This window comes from Glycine max, chromosome 20 (assembly GCF_000004515.6).
Source record: "Glycine max cultivar Williams 82 chromosome 20, Glycine_max_v4.0, whole genome shotgun sequence".
In the NCBI taxonomy this organism is placed as follows: domain Eukaryota; kingdom Viridiplantae; phylum Streptophyta; class Magnoliopsida; order Fabales; family Fabaceae; genus Glycine; species Glycine max.
In genome coordinates, this window is record NC_038256.2 from 42867158 (window position 1) to 42883850 (window position 16693).

General features: G+C 32.4%; 2 protein-coding genes across 7 annotated transcripts; both read left to right on the top strand.

The window, feature by feature from the left end:
- Positions 1 to 1607: 1607 nt before the first annotated feature.
- On the top strand, positions 1608 to 7586 carry LOC100803472 (SEC12-like protein 1). 3 transcript variants are annotated; one of them, XM_006606233.4, is made up of 11 exons: positions 1608 to 1726; positions 1903 to 2156; positions 2604 to 2704; positions 3320 to 3452; positions 3565 to 3656; positions 3949 to 4048; positions 4138 to 4210; positions 4321 to 4444; positions 6336 to 6455; positions 6929 to 6999; positions 7109 to 7586. In XM_006606233.4, exons 2-11 carry the CDS (start codon positions 1980 to 1982, stop codon positions 7303 to 7305), a joined length of 1188 nt encoding a protein of 395 aa, XP_006606296.1. In that variant the 5' UTR covers positions 1608 to 1726; positions 1903 to 1979; the 3' UTR covers positions 7306 to 7586. The 3 variants fall into 3 exon arrangements, with proteins under 3 accessions (XP_006606296.1, XP_014628547.1, XP_003556294.1); XM_014773061.3 differs by lacking the exon at positions 1608 to 1726 and having other exon boundaries at positions 1729 to 2156; XM_003556246.5 differs by lacking the exon at positions 1608 to 1726 and having other exon boundaries at positions 1796 to 2156; positions 4324 to 4444.
- A 900-nt stretch (positions 7587 to 8486) lies between these two features.
- LOC100804010 (phosphoglucan phosphatase DSP4, amyloplastic) lies at positions 8487 to 16043 on the top strand. 4 transcript variants are annotated; one of them, XM_003556247.5, is made up of 14 exons: positions 8487 to 8577; positions 8674 to 8737; positions 8812 to 8856; positions 9406 to 9508; positions 10025 to 10101; positions 10195 to 10271; positions 10383 to 10463; positions 11786 to 11918; positions 12881 to 12940; positions 13569 to 13625; positions 13921 to 14016; positions 14956 to 15015; positions 15167 to 15274; positions 15595 to 16043. In XM_003556247.5, exons 1-14 carry the CDS (start codon positions 8552 to 8554, stop codon positions 15721 to 15723), a joined length of 1116 nt encoding a protein of 371 aa, XP_003556295.1. In that variant the 5' UTR covers positions 8487 to 8551; the 3' UTR covers positions 15724 to 16043. The 4 variants fall into 4 exon arrangements, with proteins under 4 accessions (XP_003556295.1, XP_025983259.1, XP_040869382.1 ...); XM_026127474.2 differs by lacking the exons at positions 8487 to 8577; positions 8674 to 8737 and adding an exon at positions 9823 to 9900 and having other exon boundaries at positions 8817 to 8856; XM_041013448.1 differs by lacking the exons at positions 8487 to 8577; positions 8674 to 8737 and adding an exon at positions 9823 to 9900 and having other exon boundaries at positions 8817 to 8856; positions 10038 to 10101.
- Positions 16044 to 16693: the final 650 nt, after the last annotated feature.

A 16693-nucleotide genomic window follows, 5' to 3' on the forward strand; every position in this document is an offset into this window, starting at 1 on the left:
TACTTGAACGTTGAAATTTCTTTTATAAATACCTCTATTGTGTCTCAAGTAGGAGATCATCATACTCTTAATGGAGCAACATAGAGACGGTAGAGTTGGTAAGAATACCATTATAAACCAATTTATAAATGTGCATGTAGATTTAACTTGTGCTAATGTTAGTAGTATAATTCCTTTAAAAAATCTTATTAGTACAAATAAAATCAATATCAATACACATTAAAAATTAGACGTATAGAAATTTAATTAACTATACAAATTTAGTTTTTTTATTTATGAAACTTATAGCAGTAAGATGAAAAATTATTGTGAATACATTTTATTAATGTATTTTTACCCTCCAATGTCAAAAGCCCAGCTAATTTATAACAAAATAATTCACTATTTTTTTAAATAAAAAATAGCTATTACAAAAAGTAAAAAATCGACTATAAATAATAATCTGTTTATTATTTATTGTATATTTTAAGTTTGATTACAATCCAATTATAATTCAAATAAACAATCTTATCTAAGTTTCTGATAAAAGATAAATCCGTCCCTCGAACCTCCACAACAAGGTGACTCGATGAGAAAACCAGAAATAGAAAACCCCATCTTCCAAAATCTATTGACTATTGATGCCTTTTCACTTATAATTTATAAACCAGCAACTCGCTAGCGTCATTGTCTTTTTCTGACTATCGTGATCGTGTTCCGGGTTGTTCGCAAGTGAGGTTCGTGACTTGTTATCCCAAATCGTAAACGTGTTTACACTTAAAAGCACCAACTCGTCCTTCCTTCAGAGGAGCACTTGTGATTGCATCACGCTACTATTCATCCTAAAAGTGTGCAACACTATAAATCGCAAATATATCTTTCTATATATTAGTTGTATTCCCAGAATTAATATACATCTTTTTTCTTGAATTAACAATTTTTTCTAAATAAATCCATTTACATAATGAAGCAAGCAAATGTAAAAATAATTTATAAAACTATCAAAGTATAATTCACTTTATTTCAATTTTTGAATGGACAAAAAATACACAAGTTAGCACTAATTTGTCGCGTACTTCTTATATATATTTAGAGATTTTTTTTTAGAAATTAATTTATCACTATATCATATTAAAGACGAATTTGACTATTGATTTTAATATTTTTTTTCTTCATATTTTATTCAAACTCAAAACTTGAATTCACAACAAATCAGACATCCTTAATTCATCCAACTAAGTTAGATCATATATATGATAAATTCTAATAATTAATATAATTATTACAAACTCGTATTTCCACATTTATTTTATCATTATACACTTACTTGTGAAATAACCATTTGCATATACACAAAACAATGTAAACCAATTTTTATTGTCATCCAAATCTAATCCAACATTGTATATGGGCACCAACTTGTTTTATTGTCACCATACGGCACACAGCAACGATATCGCGCTAATGCCGCGGAATCTTAAGCGAATATCTCCATAGTTGCTAATATGTTTTGTTTCTTCCAGCATTGTTGCATTTACTGGACCCATCTCTCCCTTCTTTCTATTAAACAAATCGCTTCAATTTTTTCAACCCTCAAAATTAATCAACTTTCATTTTTTTTATAAATCCAACCCCCTAAACATATTTTCACATTGCGTTCAAGCAACAGTTGCATCATCCTAATAAAACCCTGTGATCATATACATTCATACTCAGCAACCTTAAAACACAATATCACGTAAAAAAGGTGAGACATGTCTTTTTCGAACGCGTGACATTAATTAATAAGGCTGTGCCTTGTTTCATTGGTTAATTAATTAATGATTAAATAAAGCAAGGCAAAGCTCTTTCTATCTTCCTTTGACTTTTTTTTTCAGAGGCTCTATTTTTCTTCTCTGACATTTCTATTTAAATTTGCCGAAGAATCCAATTCACCGATCTCCGAAGAGCTCCATTTGGAAAAAGAAGCGAACTGGGTATCCAATTTTCGAACACTTTCGATGGGGAATGATGCAGGGTCACCTCAGGGTCCGGTTACGTGTGGGTCGTGGATTCGGAGGCCTGAGAATTTGAACTTGGTGGTGTTAGGAAGGTCCAGACGTGGCAATTCTTGTCCTTCTCTCTTGGAGATTTTCTCCTTCGATCCCAAGACCACTTCTCTGTCTACCTGTCCTCTGGTATTCCTCTAAAACTCTGAATATACATACACGTATCATGTGTGTGTGTGTTGTGTTTAAGTATGCATGTGCGTGTGTAATTTATTTTATATTATGTATAGAGTGACTCATTTGTAACATTAATTTGTTTTGTGCAGACCCTTTTTATTGTATGTTGAAAAACTGTTGTTTTCTTTGTGTTATGTTTGTGTATGTCTGAGCATGTAGATTCTGTGGAGTGAGTCATTTGAAACACGAGCCTTTTTGTGCATATACTTTTTGATTATTGGCCGAGAAACTGTTTACTTTTTCCTCTCTGAAGCAGATGGTGGGTGGAAGTAGATATTATGCACAAATTCTGTTGTTGAAAAGTATTTTTAGTGTTGAAATTCTGGGTTGCTGAATGGAAGCAAAGTTTGAATGGGCTATGGCTTTGGTTTTAATGATGTTTTTGTTTTGATATTTCAGACCACTTATGTGTTGGAAGCAGAGGAAGGTGATCCTGTTGCTATTGCAGTCCACCCAAGTGGGGATGATTTTGTGTGCGCTCTCAGCAATGGTAGCTGCAAGTAAGTTTCTTTTGTAAGGGCTTCGAGATTGAAGCGTTCTTTTATATGTATTCATCTTTTGAAATACTTCCGTGATGTGTCTCAACTTGCATTTCTAAAATTAGCAGTTCACTTGCGATAATCTCAGAAACAGACTCCAACATTTTATCTTTCTTTAACCGTTCAAAGTACAAGATAAAACTGTAGGCTCAGTTCTACCAAATTTCTCTCTGACAGTTTCTCGTTCCTTTTTTTTTTTTCCCTGGGAACTAGGGAATGTTTGACATAATAGTTATTGTTGTTTCTTAGGTATAGATAGATGAATTTTGCCTTGAGTTATTTTCGTTGGATGATTTGTGCCATCCTTGGATAGTTAAGATCCTACATCAGTTAGGTATATGGCAATAGCTTTAGAGGTAGAGTTAGACTCATTTCATTCTCAATTCTAATATGATATCAAAGCGTATTCAGGCCTGATGTTTGACCACCTGCACATGTCTGGTGCAGCCTACAAACTTCATGCTCTAGCCTCTAGATGTCTAGTCCTGGACATGATATCCTCCCATGATTCTTATTTCTAATTGATACTGAACTGAACATATAATATAGATTGAAGTATTTCTCCATGGCTTGTAGATTGTTTGAGCTGTATGGTCGTGAAACAAACATGAAGTTGTTGGCTAAGGAACTGGCTCCTCTACAGGGTATTGGTCCTCAGAAATGCATTGCTTTTAGTGTTGATGGGTCTAAATTTGCTGCTGGTGGGTTGGTAAGCATCACTTTATATCCAACCAATTGCTTTTATTTTCTATTCAGCACTTTGAGTTTTTCCTTTTCAAGTTTGATCTTGTATGTTTGACTTCTGTCTTTAACAAGTGTAGGATGGACATCTCAGAATTATGGAGTGGCCTAGTATGCGCGTGATTTTGGATGAACCAAGAGCACACAAATCAGTTCGGGATATGGATTTTAGGTAGGTATAGTAAACAAATCTATTTGGATCCTTCTAAAGGAGGCATCAATCCCTACAGCTAGTAAAATTGTAATAAATAGTTGATAAAGTTGGTTACTATAGTAATGTTATTTCGAGTTCTTACAACCAGATAAGATAATTTTTGCTTTGCATGTTCATGCCTGCAATAACTTGACTGTGTAGATATGATCTTTTAGAAAATAAAAGTATGTTACATTGTAAATATTTTAATCCTGAAACTTTAATGATATTGTACTTACTATATTGTCCTTCATTTTTTCCCTTACTTTAGTCTAGACTCAGAATTTCTAGCTTCAACTTCTACTGATGGTTCAGCAAGAATCTGGAAGATTGAAGATGGTGTTCCTTTGACTACTTTGTCTCGCAACTCGGTATGGTGTATTTGATTTAAGAACCTGGGGCAAGATCTGTATGCAGTACTTGTATTGCTTGATCCAAATATTTCCTTTTGTCTCTTTAGGATGAAAAGATTGAATTATGTCGATTTTCCATGGATGGAACCAAACCATTTTTATTTTGCTCTGTTCAAAAAGGTATAAGAGTATCTTGTTTCTAGTATATTCTATAGTATTAATTTGTATATTCTTCAAATCTCTTTGACCAGCAAAGCATGGCCTTTATAATAGATACTTATATCTTTTAGCAGGTGATACTTCTGTCACTGCGGTTTATGAGATTAGCACATGGAATAAAATTGGGCACAAGAGGCTGATTAGAAAGTCTGCTTCAGTAATGTCCATTAGCCATGATGGGAAATACCTTTCTCTGTAAGAACCTGCAGTTATCTTCTGACTTTTTGGCTTATGTGTGGTCATTGGTCAACATTCTTCCTTTATCTTTCGTTAGTTTTGATTTCCAAATTTTATCCAGATAGTTTTGTGACTATTGTAAGTCTTGCATCTTAAGCAAGTGAATAATTTAGAATTTTTATTTCTTTTGTTTTGACCAATAGAATTTTTATTCAATTGCCTTCTGTTATCCTCAGCAGTCTGCATGCTTGAAGGAGTGCTTGAATCCCCCTCCCCCATGCATTATCTGATGTAGGAATGTAAATATCCCAATCTAAAAATGTTGACCAGGAGGTCTTTCGTTTACCTGACTTCTCCCCTGGGTAAACAAACATCTCCATCATAATCGAAACTAAAACTTCAATATAAGAGTGGAAGAGATTGAATAGAGGCTGAAATTGCATTCTTCAATGAATACCTAAGTGTAAAAAAGTTTAATTAAGTCTCTTTGAAAATTGAAATGTACTCTTACCATAAATTTCAGATTTCCGTGTAAGTCCTTCTTATTAATAAAGCCATTCACTTTCTTAACTGTCATAGATCTCCTTGTCTGTATTAATATATAAATCATTTGGGTACCAAAGTGGGATTGTGATTTTGGCCATTTCTCCAAAATTGTGAATGAATGAAGAAAACAATGTTAGAATTGATCATGTTTTTCCATCTTATTACTTTGGCTCTTTTTGATCTATAGCACTACATTTATGTTTATGTGGCTCTAGTTCCTTCTTTGAGTGTCTTTTCTTGTGAATCATTTTTTGACCTTTGCACACATAAGTCATCTGGGTGATAGACTACCTAATCATTTTCTTCTGCATAACTGCAGAGTTTTTTAGTTTGTGTTTACTGTATCTCCAATTTAATGCATAAAAAAGCTGTTGAAAAGTTGACTGCAGAATGCACATAAATTAACTTGTTTAAACTCATTTTGTCCGTCAGCTCGATCCTATTTCCTTTTAGATCTGCATAACTGCAGGGTTTTTTAGTTTGTGTATTTTACTGTATCTCCAATTTAATGCATTTTAGCTGTTGAAAAGTTGACTGCAGCACATAAATTAACTTGTTTAAACTCATTTTGTCTGTCAGCTTGATCCTATTTCCTTTTAGAATCATAATAGCCCCAAAACTCATGACTGTAATGCATTTCCCAGGAAACAGCATAACCTAAAATAACATATCTTATTCTGTTTTTCTTCAATTGTAGCTTGCCACTAGGCATGGACACCTATTGGGGGGGGGGGGGGGGATGTCTAATTTTTAATAATTAATAATTTTAAAAAATATTTATTTTTACACATAAAATTGAAACTAATTTTTATTTTAAATGATAATAACTTTAATCATTATCATAAAAACAACAAACACAAATTAGTTTTTCACAATTTTATTCAAGTAATCACCTTAACCATTACAGTAATAATAACAAGCACAACTAATTTTATATAATTTTACACTAACTAACTTTAATCATTATTATAATAATAACATAGATAATTCGTTTTTAATAGTTTTAAATTAACCAACTTAAAAATATATATCTATGTACATGAGAAGTGCCAAGGGAGGGGGGGGGTAGCTGTTAAAGTAAGTCATAGCTTGTTTAATTATAACTATAAAAAAATGTTTAAATATGTTGTGGTGAAGTAACTATAGCACACTTGTAAACCATATTAGCGGAGTCTGGGGTACATCCTCTATAAAATTACTATAATATATTCACCAAACAAATTACTAAAATATTTTGATTAAAACATTTGAAGGCCTGTAATAAGTTCGTGATCTGATTTGCACTTCACTTGTATATCACATAACAATCTATGATAATATGTCCCCAGCATTTCTTCTGCTCATCGGACTTCTGTAATTTCAGGGGCAGTAAAGATGGAGACATATGTGTAGTTGAAGTAAAGAAAATGCAGATATACCATTATAGCAAGAGATTGCACCTGGGTACAAATATTGCATATCTGGAGTTCTGTCCCGGGGAAAGGTAATTTCTATGCTCTATTGGTTTAATTTGGCACCTCTGATAAATATCAATGTATGCAGAATTTTAGTAATTGCTGAAACCTCCTCCTTTTTGAATATTGGACACAGTTGGGATTAAGCTATTCATTTGAATATTGGAACATGCATTGGGTACAAAACCTTGGTGTTAGCAATGAATTTATATTAGCAATTGATTTTTTCTCATCAGATCATTAGCCAGAGTAAATGTGGATTTTTGAAATTGAACCTTGGTGTTAGAGAACCAATCTGACCTGAAAGCTTAAGTCATTTATAATGGAAGTTAAGTCGTTTTTTTTAATAAATTATAGCTAACATGCCTCTGCAGATTACCTTTTAGTATTGGATTCTGATTCTGTGATCATACATAGTAATTTCTCATTTTAAAAAAAATACATTCAGTTAATAAATCTATTCTTTTGGTCTTGCCTACTCACCCAGGCTTTTTTTGTTCAGGGTTTTACTTACAACCTCAGTAGAATGGGGAGCGCTGGTCACCAAGCTGACTGTACCTAAAGATTGGAAAGGTTCTCTCTCTCTTACACGCACACACTTGCATGCATCCCTTCTTCATTCTAACGCCTTACAATAATGTCTATTCAATTTGACATTTTCAATATCCTTTCAAACCTGCAGAGTGGCAGATCTATTTGGTGCTATTGGGACTATTTTTAGCATCAGCTGTTGCATTTTACATATTCTTTGAGAACTCTGATTCATTCTGGAACTTTCCCATGGGCAAAGACCAACCAGCAAGACCAAGGTTTAAACCTGTGTTAAAAGATCCCCAGTCTTATGATGACCAAAATATTTGGGGGCCAGTAGATATGTGATCACATTAACATTCTTGATTTAGTCTTCGGTGCTGTTTTGGAAGCAGTATCAGTAGCTGTAACTGGTATCAATATTTATTTAAGCCCTTATAGAGTTAGGCACTTGACTGGTATTACAAACATTTACTTCTATTTTTTTGGGGTGAAAATTCTGAGCCAAAGGCCATGATTGGTATGTAATTTTAATAGAAACTTTAGGAATAATCAAATAGCTTCCTTAAATTTACAAGTTACACGCAAGGCTGCTTTGTAGCTATGTGATGGGATCCATTGAAGAGGCACGTCTTTGGATATCTTTCCATTTTTCTTATTTTGTTTCTTGTTTTAATGATAACCTCTTACATTGGTTTTATGCCTTTGGTTAGAGAAAAATAAAGGGGAGCCTTTGAATCAAGTTACCATACTAAGAAAATGTGTCGTTCTCATCCTTTTTTTATGGCGTTATTACATTTAAAAATAAGCACAAGACAGACAGGGATCAATTTATGGCATAAGATGCAAACTGGAATAGCCCAAAAAAATCAATTCTAAATGCATATGCCACAAGGTTTTATTTTAGTTTAATTACTATGTAGTATGAACTGTTGGTACAAATAAAAATTATGCGGTCAACATGTGCATATGTCTTGGAAAGTCAGTGCTTAATGTTCACCTATTTTGTGAAAAGACAAGCCATATACCACCATCTGAGTATAACAATGTACTTGTCTGAGCAAAAACAAACATGCTATATGTAACACCACAGTTGATTATATGAATTTAAAAAATCATATTTAATTATATTCATTTAAAAAGGTAAATTATCATTGTATTAGCTATGTAATTTTTTTTTATTTTCAAATAGTTATTGTTTTTTAAATTCATTCTGTCATCAAATCTTAATCAATCGGTGAAGTCTTTTTTATTGTTACTTCAATTTAAATTTTGTTATAAAGTCTTAGATGCTTGAAAGGCAAAAAAATTATATTCTTATAAAAATATGAAAAAAAAACTAAACTTACTATAACTTTCAATTGTATTCTTACTTTTTAAAATTATTTGAAATTTTTTTTATAAAAATATTAAAATCTAAATCAAAATGTATTTTTATTTTTTAAAAATGATTCTTAATTATAGTATTTCTGAAAATGTTATTTGAAAAAAAATAATGCAGCCGACGTGTGAAACCGAGTTTTCTTATATGAAATCCCAGTAAGAAGAAAATAAATATCAAGTTCCATCCCAGTGAGTGGCACTGAACTAAAAAATGAACTGTCTTCAGAATCTTTCTCGGTTAGTTAATCCTTCTTCCTTTTCCATTCTATCTCTTTATCCAAATCGAATCGAATCGAATCGAATATATGAGAATGAGATTCCTGCTTTTTCCAGATTCTCTGTTTTGCCCTTCGATACACTTGTTACGCGCCACCGCAAGAACCTTCCCCTTTCCCTGGTATGCTACACTCCATTTTCCTTCTTTTTTCGTTATTTCTCTCTCTCACCCTCTTTTTTCATTGCTCCATACAGGGTTTCGTCAATAATTCTCATCAAAATCTAACTATGGCACTCAAGGTAACTATAAACTATACTCTCTCTTTTTTCTTAAATCTTAATGATGTTCTAGAGTTTTGTTTTTGTTGTCCTTTGGAGTTCAATCTATTAAAAGCTGTTAGAATATTACATAATGTCGGCAACCCTTAAATACGATAATAGAATTGGTTTTTGGATTGTCTTGAAGCTGAATCAGTTTTTGTGAGGAATACACTATGAGCTTCTCGAATAACTATACAACCTGTGAATGTGTGTGGAAATCATGGAATGTTCATGGCATATTCTGGAACCTACCAGAATCAATGACGGTGTTGTCGTTTGAAAGTTGTACGATCTGTCATTTTGGTGCATGCATGGGAACAAAATTAAATGTAAAGAAAACAAGGAGATATTGCCGTAGGAGTAAGTAAACCTAAAATGAGGAACATCATTTGTTACTTCTATGCCCTGACTTGTGAAATTTTCATCCTCACGTAGGTTTTACTATGCGAGTGGACATATTGTATTGGTATCTGCTATTCATGTTTCCTGTGTTCTCTAGAGAACATGATTGGCATTTTTCTTTTGCAGGCTGCCTCAGGTTCTATACCGAGTGCAGACACAAGTAGTGCCGATAAGGAGGAAGAAAAGTCTGAGACATATAGTCATAGCATGACAGAAGCCATGGGTGCTGGTATGTTTAATCTTTTTCTGCTTCTTGTTCAACATTGATCAAACATCATTAAGCCCTAACAGAAACCAAAATTTCGATATAAGTCCAGTTAGAGCAAGGTCTTTTTTAATTGTTTCTCTTTCTCCTAAGTTTTTTCAGTGTTTGTTTGCCCCTTTTACTTTGACTATCTTGCATTTGATCTACTTTTCTCACTTATGTTGGTCTTTTCCTACTTTGTGCTTCTAGATAAGTAAAAAGCTTAGAATACAATTTGCAGGAAATTGAGAGTATCTTTAGCTTGAAGCTCTCTGGTGAATTGTAATTTCTTTTTGCAGGCAAACTGTGATGGAATATTTCAAATTATGGGAATAAACCTTCATTTTGTTTGCTACAATCAATTCTAACATTCTTAGGTTTGTAATATTCATATTCAGCTAATAGTTTGGATTAACTAAAGGATCACTCAATTGCTCATCCTATTCTTTTGTTCTTTGAATAATTAATGTTGTTAACCCTTTCTAACGAAGTAATTCACAGTTTTGACTTATAGGCATGAATTAGGAATGAACTATAATTTCATCCGTCCAGACTTGATTGTGGGATCATGCCTACAGGTATTTTTGATTCAATTATGGATACCTGATTGAATTCTGTCAAATCTAGTTTTGCCCTGACTTCTATTTTTTTGTTTCCCCTCAAATTACCAGACTCCTGAAGATGTAGACAAGTTGTGTAGAATTGGAGTGAAAACTATATTTTGCTTACAACAAGATCCAGACCTTGAGTATCCTAATCAGTTTGTTTAATAAGATTCACTTTCAGTATTTGAACAAATATGAAATACCACATATTTAATCTAGCAAGTGAACCATTGTGGTTCTTTACAACTACTTAGATATTTCGGAGTTGATATTAATGCCATACGAGAATATGCCAAGACATGCAATGACATTCAACACTTGCGTGCGGAGATAAGGTTAGTGTTATGGAATGACATTTTGATATCATAGCTGTCTAAGAAATTATAGGTTTTAAATTGAGCAGGAGTAAAATCAATGAAAGGAGGCTTTGAATACTGTGATATTAAATTGGTATGGTGTGTTTGATAATGTGGTACAAAACCTTGCAAGATGTAGTATATTATATAAATATTTTAAATTTTTCTAAGATACAATCAAAATATTATGAGATATCATGTAGATATTTTAATAATAACCTCATGGATAATTCTTATGCTATGAAATCCTTCTTTAAAACTATCAGTAGAATAATTCCTGCAAAAAAAAAATGTTAACTTTATTTTATTTTTCTAAATATATTTACTTCTTACATCTCATGGATATATCAAAAAATCAATTTAAAAGTTACCATATATATATATGTATATATATATATATAGGAGAAATCAAATGAGAAAGCATTTTTTTGTTAGAATAAGAGTAATGAATATTAGCCATTACCATTAGATCTTATCACGGAGACTTAAACTTTAAATCTTGATCATCCACTTATGGTGTCACATATAGTAACTTCCTCACAATTATGTACTGTTGTATGTCTTCAGGTATGGTTCAAGTCATATTCTACTTACTCATTTTTATGGCAGTAAATGCTATTTTTTATGAGTGAGGCAATGATGTGTAGTCCTACTCACATTGTGGAGCTTTTTGGGACAAAATCTTGGTTTTCTGTCTGCGTTTTGAGTCAGTTTATTAGTAATATTTATCCTAATTCTGTATGTGTAAATATGCAATCAAATATGAAGGTGATGTAAGTTTGTTTGGTTGTTGATATTGATAATATAAACATGCAAATAGTGTTGAATTTTTATGATACATTTCTTTGAATGTCCTATCTTATGTAAACTAAATTCTACATTTCCTTTTTTCCTCTGCTCAAACAGATACTAGCTTTGATATTTTCATAAGTCATTACTCCCTGTCACCCCCCAAATCAAAACTGAGAATGTTCTTGAAATTGTTGTGAAAAGCATATTTTTAAGATTTAGGCATTAGGTTGTGAATCATCCAAAAACTCAAGCAATTCTTTGTGTTTTTTTGGGTAAGACTAGTTGGTAATGTCACCTTTATATTATAATTCCTAATTTCCTAGTACATACATGTAAAATTTAATCATTTCTGCTTTATGTATATGCTGTACATTTTGTGTAATTACTAGCATTTCTATTTACTTATGGTGTGTAACTAAACAGTGATCATATATTCTGCCTTTTACATTCTGTTGCCTTTGTTTGTCATGTTCTTCACATTATAGAATGATCTAACATGGATGTAGCAGGGACTTTGATGCATTTGATCTACGGAGGCGGCTTCCAGTTGTAGTTAGCAAATTATACAAGGCAATAAATTCCAATGGAGGTGTAACATATATACATTGCACTGCTGGACTTGGAAGAGCTCCAGCTGTTGCGGTATGTCTCTTAGTTTCTTTTATGTGATGCAAGTTACTCACAGAATATTTACCTGAAATGTTTTTTGTTAGTTCTGGGTAAGGTAAAGGAAATAATTTCCCATTTTATAAGTTAAATACAGAAAGGACTGGTGTTGAATGTATTCAATAACCTCTCACAGTCTCACATGCTGAATGGTTTCATCAGGTTTTCACTTAAATATGTTGATATGAAAGAAACACCTATAAATCATTTTCAGTGACGAAAGTTTTTATTTTCATCTCTCAATTGAATTTTCATACAGGCCTATAGATCAAACTTGATTTAACACAATTGTAAGGTTGTTTCCTTGCGATGTGTTAGTCAAAGGTTCTAGTTATAGAAACAAACTCTTCTCTCACAATTAAGGCTATGTGGTATGTGCATCTTACCCTCCCCACTCCCCACTCCCCAGACCTCAATAGTGGGAGCCTTATGCACTGGGCCACCCTTTTATTTTCCAATGTCCATCTTTTTGGCTCTGGACTACTAGAATCGTCTGAGTTGATATGGCTTGGACCCATGCCATATGGTTGTATTCACTCCTAATTTTATCTTTAGATGTTTCTTGAATCTGGCCTTGATTTTGTAAAGAAAGGGTAGAAAAGAAATCCTAAAATCAATATTTTCTTATTTTCTCAATGGAGAAATCTAAACATAAAATATGGACTGTATATTCATTATTACTTTATTATATAACTTTATAAATATATTGATCAATAGAAATCAAAAAGAAAAAACAGATTGCACGAGAGGAAAAATTATTCAACTTCAACCTATTCATTTAAATCATCATGAAGATAGAGATGAAAATGTCAGTGGCTCTAATTTTCTTTTTCTCAAATATGTTGACATTTCATGTGTAATGATTTATCCGTTTTGTAATTCTGCCTCATTGGGATATGTTTGTATGGGTTATTTACTAACAGTTTGTTTTGTCTCAGTTGGCTTATATGTTTTGGGTTTTGGGTTATAAACTTAACGAGGCTCATACACTACTTCAGGTGACTATGCTCAGTACTTCCTTTTTATTGTCTCACATTTTAAATGCATTGGGGGTTCTTGGTAGATAATATGCTTGTTTTTCAGTACTCCTTATTTCTTGGATTAAACAAAATAGATTCTTTCTATTTTGATTTTCTTCTCAATGGTTTTCAACAAAGGTTTATTTTAGGCTTGGTTAGCCTATTTGTTCCATTAATTTTTTTAACTCACAGGTAACTCAAATTGAGTTCATGGCATTTATGATTTCTATGCATAATGATTGTGTAGCAATTATTGATTCTTCAACAGTTATAGTTGAATCACCAGTTTCTAAAATTAGGTATTTGTGAATATGGAACTGGGCAGTTTACTTACTTCTAGTTTATGAGCATTCTTATTTAAAATTTTATTTTCCTGGATTCTTTTACTCGAAATTTGTGGCATATTTTCTAATTGTGTATACCTTAAGAAATTAATTTAATGTCATTATTTTTTTCTGCATGTCTTAGAATTTTCATTCTAGAAGTTTGATCTTCGAGGGTTATAATTCTTCTGAACCAGTTTTAAATGCAATTGATGTAAAGAGAGAAAAGAGATTGAAATATTGTTAAGTTTTCTTGAGCCATTTTTCCCCTTCCTTTCTTGCAGAGCAAAAGGTCATGCTTTCCAAAACTGGATGCCATTAAAAGTGCAACAGCTGATATTGTGAGTCAATTTGTTTTTCTATATTTAATGTGGTTTACAATTTGAGTGTTAGCTGTTTTTGTTATTCCATTACAGGTGTGATCTTCTTGATAAGTCTTTCTCTCCTTGAAAGCTGACATAATTTATTGTGAAATTTCAAGATGATGATTTAATTGATGCTGTTCTTCAGTTTGTTTTTTTATCTTTTTATTAGACCAGTATGCTTTCAATACTTTTCCTCTGTTTTTTTAGAAAAAAAATACTAACCTTTGAAGTGACTTTTTATCATTAACCATTACTTATTTGTGGTAATCAGCTTACAGGCCTCAGTAAGAAGTCTGTCACTTTGTCATGGGAAGGCAGCAATTGCTCTACCGTGGAAATTTCAGGACTTGATATTGGATGGGGGCAGGTGATAATTGAGATTTCTTGTTTAGGTTTAAGAAATATCCCGTTCCTCTATTATAGTGCATGTAAAGTTTGATACATTACATGGAGATATTATCGCCATCATCATTAACTGCTTCAGATACAGCCATTGATCATTTTGTTTTGAAACATATTTGCATGTTTGGTCTTTGGTTTCCTGTTGGGATTTGTGTTGTATATTCACCACCTTAGAGAATATTTTAAAATGCTGTGTACTATAGCTTGTGGATTTTTGTTGTGACTGTGACTCAAGTCCTTTTGACAGTTTGAATCAGAGGTGGCTAACGTTTCAGTGTCAAAATATTTGAGAAGGGAAAAATATGCTGCCATTACATCTATTGCATATATTCAAACAGTTTAGATAAGAAATTATTGGATGATGAATGTCTAGATTACCAGTATATGCTTGGCCAATTTGAATCCCCAATTCTTGTGTTTCTTTTCCTTTTCTTCATTGTCACTTGTGATCTCATCTGTATATCCTGGAAGTGTGTTTTCATCTAGTATGTTTAACTCCTATATCAGATTTTAAAAACCATTTTAGAGTATCTATGTTTGTTATGTAGATGACACGTTTTATCCAAGACCCTTTAAAGTAGTAGCTTATAGTTTCTTTTTTGGATGTTACCGATTTTTTTTTCTCACCATTGCTGCTGTCAGGAATTCAGACCAAATCGGAGAAAATTAATATATCTGTAGAAATTGGCAGTTTGGTCCCGGGCTGTTCAAAGTTGACCTGACTACTGACATCTTGCCAAACTGACCTGCTCAAGGGATGATATGATATGAAGTCTCATTTCATATTCAAAATCTTTTTAACTTTAGAATAATCTGAATTACATAGTTTGACTTATGTTTTGAATATATGCCTTGTTGATACGAATTCATGCAAAATCTTTACATAATCTTGATCACTTTTCAGAGAATACCCCTAAATTTTGATGACAAAGAGGGTTTGTGGTTTCTCAAGAGGGAATTGCCTGTAAGTGAACTTGTTAAAGCTGGGCTGCTATTACTTACTAATTTAAAGTTTGGTCTTATATTGATGAATGACCAAATAACTTGTCTGATCACCAGCTGTGATTAAAACAATAGACTGATGAGAAATAAGTTTCTTTTGTCCTATTTACCAGGAAGGACTCTATGAGTACAAGTACATTGTTGATGGGGAATGGACATGCAATACAGATGAGCTTGTAACCTCTCCCAACAAAGATGGCCATGTCAACAATTTTATTCAAGTAAGTTTGAAATTTCAACTAAATAGCTCAAAAGAAATTCTGCGATTGGTAACTTACTCCTTTGAATCCTAGGAAATTGCTGGAAGCTCAAAGCTAGAATCAGTACTTGAGAGTTACATAATGTACCTCAACATATATTGCTCACAATCATGATATTTTTTTATCCCCTAAAGCCTATCCATGTGAAGGGATTTTGATTTTGCAGCCCATCGCATTATTTTACCATCTAACTCTATGTGTCCATTGTTCACTTCTAGCCATTATTATAAGTTTGTGCAGATTCTGTTATTGATTCTACATCTTTCATCCTCTCCGAACAGGTCCTTGATGATACAAACAGAGTCCGTGCCTCCCTTCGGGAGAGATTGACCGGTGATGATCCTGATCTCACAACAGATGAACGACTGAGAATAAAGGAGTTTCTTGAAGCTTGTCCTGATGAGGATTAGTGAACCATCAATGCACGTGGTTGTTGATGTAAAGTACTAGATGCACGCATACATATTACCTAATAAGATTGAATCTAAACCATAGATAAGATCTCTGTTGCAGTTATAATGCTGAGTTGCTGCAGTTTATTGAGTTCCATAGCAATCAAATGTCACCATGTCTTTCAAATTTCAATGTACCATGACATAGAATGTGACTATTAGATGAGTTTTACATTTATATCCACATAGATGTGGAAATAATTGTATAATGTTTTCGAAATACGTGAATTAAACATATTTATGGTTAGATGAATGAATGGATTAAGTATTGTTATAAATTAACTTGAATTTAACTGGGATGCACTTTAAATGTTAATTTTTTCCACTCAATTATGTATTTGCTACATTATTCAAAATCATTTTACTTTTAATTAAGGATGACAATCGGATCCAAATTGAATGGATATTTGTAAAAATTACTACTATCTATCAAATGGGTCTGAATTTGGGTATTTGTAATTATTTTTGCGGATTCGAGTATTATAGGATTCCACTCTATTAATATTTGTATAATATGTTTATCTACATTTATTATATTTCACAATTAAAATTTGAACGGTTTTTGAATAAATTTTTAATTAAATTATTAAATAATTATGTTTATAATTTTTATTTTATTTTTTAAGTTAAATACTATGCTTAATCAATGTTCATTTTTATTGGTTTCATCATTAATGTTAATACTGGAATAACATCTATGTTTTTTTTTTTAGGGAATGGAAAACTATTTCATTTCATTCATGATAATGGGATAAACAAGATGAGGAATAAAATCATAAACTTTGGTGTGAACATGAAACCTTGATGTCTTTGCTAACTTATCAGCGACGAGGTTGGCCTGTCTCCTAATTAAACTCACCATGGAGTATTAAATAGTAGATAAATACCGAGAACATCTTTTTAACAGAACATGAAACTTTGAATTGCC

Coding starts and splice junctions, on each gene's coding strand:
- LOC100804010 (XM_003556247.5), top strand. CDS start 8,552: ATGAACTGTCTTCAGAATCTTTCTCG. Junction 14,017..14,955: donor TTGATATTGGATGGGGGCAG/GTGATAATTGAG, acceptor ATCACTTTTCAG/AGAATACCCCTAAATTTTGA. Junction 15,016..15,166: donor TTCTCAAGAGGGAATTGCCT/GTAAGTGAACTT, acceptor CCTATTTACCAG/GAAGGACTCTATGAGTACAA.
- LOC100803472 (XM_006606233.4), top strand. CDS start 1,980: ATGGGGAATGATGCAGGGTCACCTCAGGGTCCGGTTACGTGTGGGTCG. Junction 2,157..2,603: donor CTCTGTCTACCTGTCCTCTG/GTATTCCTCTAA, acceptor TTGATATTTCAG/ACCACTTATGTGTTGGAAGC. Junction 3,657..3,948: donor GTTCGGGATATGGATTTTAG/GTAGGTATAGTA, acceptor CCCTTACTTTAG/TCTAGACTCAGAATTTCTAG.